Raw genomic sequence first — 7573 nt, forward strand, 5'->3', positions numbered from 1 at the left:
CACCGATTGAGATCTCCACTGATTCGCATCCACCACCCAGCTGGTGAGCAGCAAGTATGTTTTTCTTTTTGCTCTTCGGCGTACAAGGTAAGACTCATCTGTATTTTGCACATTTTCCAAAGGCCTGAAATTGTGATTGTTTCCTGCAGCGTCTTTGCAAAATTTGTCCCTGTTGTCACACAATCAGGACAAACTATGGATGGAATCAGAGATGCTTGCAAAACCAAAATACGCTTATTCAGCAATTTATGGATCCTGTTGCCGGTCATTTCCCTTGGAATCAAATATTGAGGTGTTTCAAATATTTACGTTCGAGGACGAAGGTAATCCTGGTCCTTCTGGTCTTGCTTTAGGGGTTAAGAGAAGTACACATGAACTTCAGATGTGGGTTCGAATTTTTCAGGGATCAATTGCTTGGATTCAAATGATTCGCTTCTCCGTCGTGAGCCGATTGGGGGAATCACACGGAACGGACCTCGACGGTTCCTCGAGACTCTCGGCGGCATTACCCGGCTTTCACCTCTCTCCACTATCTTCTACTCACTTCCTGTTCTTTCAAACATCCGCCCACCGAGCCGCCGCAGAGACGTATCGCCATCTGGGTCACGTTGCGTCATCTCTCTCTCGGTCAGCAACTCGACTCCTACGAACATGTTTGATCTTAACTCCAAAAGGCTTTGTTGTTTGTGAATTTCAGTGGTCCAAGCTTTGGAGGGACGAGCCTGGGGAGGGACTTACCCTTGGATTAAGATATGCGCCCTGACAGGAGCAAAGGCCAACCTTCGCTGCTTCTTCACATATCCAGAAAAAATAGACGGCCAGGAAACCGTTGTCCAGAGGACGCAGTGGTTCACCAAAGAACACGACAACGAGCCTGAAGATCTGAACCTGGACCCCGACTACGCCAGCCGTCTGCACTATGACTGTCACCGCGACCGGTGCGGTTTGACAATCACGGAGCTGAGAGAAAGCGACTCGGGCACGTACAAGTTCAGATTCATCACTAAGCAATGGGATGGAGGAAGATACACCGTCATGCCCGGAGTCAAGCTCACCGTCACCGGTACGGATTCCCGTTTGAACCGCCGACAGAGTCAGAATCAGATTTGCCAATGCGGCAAAGTGGTTTGAAAATAGCCGTTCAACCGAGTCAAATGAATCAAATGAGTCGTAAAGCAGTTCCTCTTGTTTCTCCCTCATAAATGCAGATCTCAGTGTGCAGTGGTACGGAACTCGTGTCAAGTCTCTGAGCTGCGTCAGCAAGTGCAGTCTGGGGCCGTCCACTTCGTACGTCTGGTTTGAGAACGGAGAGGAAATCCCAGAAGAAAACTCCCAAGTGTACACACCGACGCCTGACTCGAAAAACAGCTTCTCGTGTGCCGTAGAAGGACACCGGCAACTTGTGTCTCCTCCAGTGTGTGAGTCGCTGCTCTGGAACGTGACGCTTAGCATCACGCTAATGCTAACTTGCTCGTTCAACCTTTCAGGCGTGTCCCGCTCCTGTAACAAGGTGCATTACGACACCGGAAGCATCTGCGCCCTCAAAGGCGCCTCGGTGGACATTAATTGCACCTACAGCAGCTACGACCAGGTCAAGTCCAAGTTCTGGTTCAGTCCGGATCGCAAACACTTGTGGACGAACGCCTCTGTGCCTCAGGACCTCCAGTTGGAAGAGCAGTATCACGCTCGTTTCGAGTTTCTTCACCATGCTGACGGACATTCCACTCTGAGGATCAAAAACGTGATGGAGAGTGACGCCGCCGAGTATCGTTTCAAATTCACCACGCGAGATTTTGAATGGATGAATAGCTTACCGGGAATCAATTTGAACGTCGCAGGTAAGTTCAAATGAGATTCAAGGTACGAAGGTCTCCAGCCCGAGCTAATCTCGCCCGCAGCTGTGCAGGTGCGCGTGAACGGCGGCGGCGTCCGAGTGGAAAACTCCAGCACGGTGGCGTTGTTGTCGTGTCACAGCAGCTGCAGACCGTCAGCCAGTTTGTCCTTCTGCTTGGCGCAGAACGGCCATCAAGTGGCTCGCTGCTTTCCTGACCACACCACCAAACATCTGCAAATGGTCTTGATTCCTGGAGACTACGTCACCTGCCACGTAGAAGGACATCCACTCAGCATCTCACCTCGCCTGTGTGAGTTAGAAAAAAAAAATATCCTGACTGGAGTCGACTCGAAATGGCCCGATTCAATCCGAGTCAAACGGGCCACGTTGTTGCCTTCTTCTCCCGCAGATGCTCTGAGCCCCCCCATGGTGTCGCTGAGTCATTCCGGTAACATTCTAGAAGGTGGTCGGCTAATTCTAAACTGCACCAGCGTCAGCGCTTTGGCCGAACACCGCTGGCACAAAAAGATGGGACCCGCAAACCACCAAATGGTCGGAAAGGGACCGCAGCTGCTCTTCAGCTCCATCAAGTCTTCAGACTCAGGCCAATATTTCTGCACTGCGGAGAACGAGCTGGGGAAGGCGACGTCGCAAAGTGCGGAGATTGACGTCAGACCATCAGCGAGAGTGCTAAACATCATCAGGTTGAGTGTGATGTTTGTGCTCCTGCTCCTGCTGCTCCTACTGGCTCTCTGCATGAGGTACAAGAACAACGATTTGGTCCTCAAAATATGAGTCATACTCACTTGTGATCTCGACGTGTCCAGGAAAAAGACGTCGTCCTCCTCCAGACTGCGACCAAACGAGGTCCGACAGTCCAAAGAGGTGATAGATCAAATGGAAGTCCTGCAGACTGATCCTGATCTTTTCAACCATGTCTCCTCAGAAGCGCCACCATGTGGACTATGAGAATATCTACGCTTCAGCGAAGACACGCAAACGTTAAAAAGAGGACACGCTGTGAAGGACGTCTCGACTTTGCCAAATAAAACTTCCCGCCAGTCAGTGTACTCGTTTCAGCGTCTTTATACACAAATACGTTTCTTTGACATGGCGACAATCTGAGTGGACATATTCATTTGAAGTTTTTTAACTTTTTTTTTTTTTTTTTAAACTGTATGGATTGACCGTCAACGGATGCTTTTACAAATAAACTTGTCGTGTCTGTCAAAAGTTCAAAAAGCTCTAATCTAGGTCAAAATAGAAATCAATAGTCAATCCCAAAGTCAATATTGAGGTCCAGTGCCAAAGTCAAAATGGATGATCAGTTTAGGTACCAATGATGCTCCATCTGGGCTTGTCTTGAAGTTCTTCAAAGATGCCAACTGTCGCCGCCATCCTTCCTTAACGAGATTTGCGGTCACAAAGTGGAGCACGCCGACACACCAAGAGTGTCAGTGGCGTGTTGAGCCGCCATATGGCGGCGTAATCCCGCCCAGGTGGTCCCGTCGGCTCCAATTAGACGCCGAGAATCTCCAGCTCATCCCCCGCCGCCGCCGCCGCTGCCTTTTTTGTGTGTTTGCTTTCCGACCCATCATTTCGGGACGTAAGCTGCGTTTTGAGAATGGAGACTCATCTTTCCTTCATTTGTGTCCTGAAGGTCCATTCAGCAAAGTCTCAGAAAAAGAGGAAACGATTCAGCGACATGTACGTTAGGAATTTAGAAGCTCCATCTTGGTGATTGCGGTGAACCTTTTCCTACAATCGCTCAGTGTCTTGACCCGATTACATAGTCAGCTGGTCACAATTCTGTTCCCCCACCAGACATCGGATCTTCTTCCACCAGGCCTCCGAGAGCTTTTTGATTTTGTCAGGAGTGGTCCTCTTGAGGGTCACTCTCCGTGGCCAATCGCTAAGGTCGCCGTCATCTGGGATGTGCCGGATGCTCGCCAGGATGGCGCAATCAAAGGCTTCCTTCAGGTTCTTCTGGGTCAGCGCCGAGCACTCGGCGAAGCCGGCGGCGCCGAGCTGCCGGGCCAGCTGCCGGCCCTCTTCCGAGCCCACCGGACGCTCGTGGCTCCGGGCCAGCCGGATCAGCACTTGGACGTCTTCGCGCAGGTCCAGCTGGGTGCCCACCAGGACGAGCGGCGCGCCGGGACAGTGGCGGCGGATCTCGGGAACCCAACGTTGGGTCAGATTGCGGAAGGAAGCGGGTCGGACCACGCTGTAGCACAGCAGGAAGACGTCGGCGTTTCGGTAGCAGAGCGGCCGGAGACGCTCCAGCTCGTCCTGAGAGGAACCAAACTGGATCAGGATCATTACAATTTCAAGCGGGTTTCAACCAAAATGGCCGACACCCTGGCTCAATTCAACTCTTGACACTTTTCTGCGGGTACAAACTCAAAAGAAGAGTGTTTCCTGTTTCTCGATAAGACTGATTTTGTGATTGAGGATTTCCTGTTTCGCGGTGAGTCATCAAAATTCACCCACATGCAATGATTAGAATCAAAATGTTTCCGAATTTAGTGTCGAATATCAGGTGACATGTTAGAAAGTAACACCAAGGCCCAATGAAAATGGGCAAAAGTGGCGAAAATGCACCTAAAATGAAAATGGCAGACTTTTGAAAGCCTACGTCTGCCAAATTTCATATCGTTCAGTGAAACAAATGAAAAAGTCAAGTTGGATGAAAAGTGATGACTTACATTGATGGATTCATCAGCAACTCCCCATTTCTACAGTGACGGCATGGACAAAAGAATACACATTACAAAGGCGTTAGCGGAGTGAATTTGCCCATATCGGCAAGTAGGCGTGTGTGTACCTGTCCCGCCGTGTCGCACAGCTGCAGTCCGATCGGCATCCCGTCCACCACCACCACGGCTGAGGAGACAGCGGAAAGGTTAGCGCTGAAGCTAGGCTAGCATAGAATGGGGAATACAATTGGGAGGCATAACTCAATAAAATAAAATAAAAAAATATACACTACCGTTCAAAAGTTTGGGGTCACAAAATTGTTTGGGTGACCCCAAACGTTTGAACGGTAGTGTATATATTCATTTAGATAATTATTTATAGATTATATATATAATCTTCTGTGTAAAAAATCTTATAATATATATGTATACTTATATTCATAGATTATATATAATCTTATACAAATATAAGATATAATTTATAATATTTAATTCATAATATTTTATTATAATAATATTTACACTACCGTTCAAAGGTTTGGGGTCACCCAAACAATTTTGTGACCCCAAACCTTTGAACGGTAGTGTATAAAAATAAATTGAAAAAATAAAAGTAAATATAAGAATAAAAATAAATACCAATGATAATAATAATGAGGTAAATCAATCTATTTTTTTATTAATAGGGGGTAAATCAGTATATCACGGACAATAATGGGAGATGAAAAATCAATGTGATTATTAACGGGGGTTTTAAACTCATATGTTTAACAAGGTCATAAATCTGATTAACCGCGGTGCTTAACATCTGATTAGCGGGGTCATATGTTTGTCTAATTAATAATGGGGGTTATAAATCCATCTAGTGGGGGGGGGCATCAATGATTTGGGTTCATCATGGGGCCTACAGCAATACAGTAGTTACAAATACGGGGGGGGTCATAAACCATTTACTTTTGGGATTTGTTTTCGTATCTATAAATCATCTGAATTGACATCTCACGCCGTTGAAGGTAGCAGCTCGTACCTGTGAAGTTGTCGAAAGCGGTGGGCACGTATCTGGCGGGGTACCCGTTGGTGGTGTAGCTGATGACCAGGCTGCTTTTGCCCACCGCGCCATCTCCCACCAGGACGCAGTTGACGCGGCGCTCCGGCGCAGGGCCCGAACGCCGCCGCTTCGCGCCCAAGTGCAGCGGGAAGTGGCGGCGGCCCGGCGGGGACGGCGGGGGCGCCGGCAGCGACACGCGGCGAGGCTTGGGGCCGCTCTCGTCGGCGGGAAGCATGGCTGATGAATAAGAAAGAAAAACGCAAAGACAAAGAAGAGCGCTGAGTGTCAGAGTGCGAGCATCCTCCCCGTGTGTTCAGCTTTCTCCTGATTGGCACTCGCTAAGGAGCTTATGCAGAGTGGACACGCACGCGCTTAGCAGAGCATTGCAAGTCAACCACAAACATAATCCGACCATAGCCGTCGTGTTAAAAACCTTCTAAATAATGACGTGTCATGTCATTGACCTTTGAACCTTTTCACGTCGCACTAGAGGGAGCCAACGCACGACTGCTGGTAGCAAACTTTGAAATTGATTTGTATAACTAGTTACACAACAATAGAAATACACCAATACACAAAACTGACGTCATCTACACAACTGACATTTCTATCACTGATATTGATTGTTCTGAAACTGATATCAACTAATACGCCAGGTTGTTATAGCGAGGATGTGGCGCCCTCTTGCGGCTCAACCTGTCAATTGAATATTTTAACTGATGGGTGAAAAACACACGCACCCGTACAAACACACACACTTGAAAAAGACTCAGACACACAACGTTGCCATTGGAGTCATGTCCAGCCTTCCTCCCCTCATCTGATCAAATCTCATCAGAATCTGCGCAGAGCAGGCAAATACATTAAGTCAATTTAGAGATTACACACACGCACGCGCGCGCACACACACTCCTTTCCTCAACTCCTCTTTATGATGGGATCAGCTGAGAGACGCTTCCCCGTCCGTCTCTCCCTGGGGGGACGTGATGGCGGTGGGCCTCCATAGTTATGGCCCCGTGGCCATCTGTCAGCGTGCGCATTGACGCGGGCTCCAGAAGGCCGCAACATGTGCGCATTTAAATGGAGAGCGCAACTTTCCCAGGACACGCGGGCCTGACCCCGCCAGCCGCCATACCCCCGCACCAGCCAGCCAGCCAGCCGCCCGTCCGCCCCCCCCCCACACACGTCCTGTCCCGCGACCGGGAACGCCACCCCCTTATCAGACCCCGCCCACCTGCTCCTCCCTGCAGGCACCATGATGGATTTCCAGTTTTCCATTTCCAAAAAACTTACAAAAAAGTGAAAATCTCAACAGAATTCAAAGAAGAGAAAGCTCTGAGAGAACCATTCTAGTTGATTGGCGGAATAAAAAATAAAAAAAGTTGCTCAAGCAGGAGCGGGTGAAAAAGCCATGTGGGGGTCAGCTGATTGGTAAAACCGATGGATGTGTGTGTGTTGGGGGTTCCGAGGGGGTCTAACAGGATTGGTCTTGTGTCTTGGCAGGACAATGGCAGCAGCAGGCTCTGTGGGGGGGGGGGGGGGGGGGTCACACACTTTTGCTTTGTAGCTCGGTCAACAGGCGTGTGCCATGGGTGTCGCCACCCTTAATGCCCCCCCCGCCCTCCTGTCCGGGCCACCATGAGAACGTGAGGACCCCGCCCCGCCTTCCGAAGGGGGCGTGCTGCTTCTTATCTAAGATTGACAAGCCATCATTACAATCTTCATTAGACTGCAGCACATTGAAGCATGCGAGGGAAAAATACACAGAGGGGAGGGGGGGCTGAGATGGGGGAATAAAGAAAATGCTAATGTGGTTTGGTAAACAGGGCTGATGAATTAGGCTGGCTTGATGCCGGTGCAACTTTGCCACTCGGAACAAATTGGGGAGGAAGCTCATTGGCTTACCTGATCCGTGACACGTCACGCTGCCGACTCCGTCTAGCTTCCCTTCGCGTTCACTTTTGCTTCGACGCTATTTGTCGCATCACCGCTGAC

At 49.4% G+C, this 7573-nt stretch overlaps 2 protein-coding genes across 4 annotated transcripts; one reads left to right on the forward strand and one right to left on the reverse strand.

The window, feature by feature from the left end:
• On the forward strand, positions 1–2969 carry LOC119122330 (basement membrane-specific heparan sulfate proteoglycan core protein-like). 3 transcript variants are annotated; one of them, XM_037250810.1, is made up of 8 exons: positions 1–87; positions 698–1063; positions 1209–1418; positions 1488–1838; positions 1899–2144; positions 2244–2595; positions 2662–2701; positions 2781–2969. In XM_037250810.1, the coding sequence occupies exons 1-8, from the start codon at positions 57–59 to the stop codon at positions 2838–2840; spliced, it is 1656 nt and encodes a 551-aa protein (XP_037106705.1). In that variant the 5' UTR covers positions 1–56; the 3' UTR covers positions 2841–2969. The 3 variants fall into 3 exon arrangements, with proteins under 3 accessions (XP_037106705.1, XP_037106666.1, XP_037106644.1); XM_037250771.1 differs by having other exon boundaries at positions 2662–2719; positions 2781–2899; XM_037250749.1 differs by having other exon boundaries at positions 2662–2965.
• Positions 2905–5885, reverse strand: si:ch211-133l11.10 (rho-related GTP-binding protein RhoU). The gene is made up of 4 exons (XM_037250943.1): positions 5558–5885; positions 4659–4717; positions 4540–4569; positions 2905–4123 (listed from the first exon to the last, which is right to left on the reverse strand). The coding sequence occupies exons 1-4, from the start codon at positions 5811–5813 to the stop codon at positions 3620–3622; spliced, it is 849 nt and encodes a 282-aa protein (XP_037106838.1). The 5' UTR covers positions 5814–5885; the 3' UTR covers positions 2905–3619.
• Between the last annotated feature and the right edge of the window lie 1688 nt (positions 5886–7573).

This window comes from Syngnathus acus, chromosome 1 (assembly GCF_901709675.1).
Source record: "Syngnathus acus chromosome 1, fSynAcu1.2, whole genome shotgun sequence".
NCBI lineage: Eukaryota > Metazoa > Chordata > Actinopteri > Syngnathiformes > Syngnathidae > Syngnathus > Syngnathus acus.

Excerpts from the sequence above, each read along its gene's own strand:
- LOC119122330 (XM_037250749.1), top strand. The coding sequence starts at position 57 with ATGTTTTTCTTTTTGCTCTTCGGCGTACAAG. Across the intron at positions 1,064-1,208 it reads AGTCAAGCTCACCGTCACCG|ATCTCAGTGTGCAGTGGTAC; the intron begins GTACGGATTCCC and ends TCATAAATGCAG. Across the intron at positions 2,145-2,243 it reads CAGCATCTCACCTCGCCTGT|ATGCTCTGAGCCCCCCCATG; the intron begins GTGAGTTAGAAA and ends CTTCTCCCGCAG.
- si:ch211-133l11.10 (XM_037250943.1), bottom strand. The coding sequence starts at position 5,813 with ATGCTTCCCGCCGACGAGAGCGGCCCCAAGCCTCGCCGCGTGTCGCTG. Across the intron at positions 4,570-4,658 it reads TGTGCGACACGGCGGGACAG|AAATGGGGAGTTGCTGATGA; the intron begins GTACACACACGC and ends CCGTCACTGTAG. Across the intron at positions 4,124-4,539 it reads TTGCTGATGAATCCATCAAT|GACGAGCTGGAGCGTCTCCG; the intron begins GTAAGTCATCAC and ends GGTTCCTCTCAG.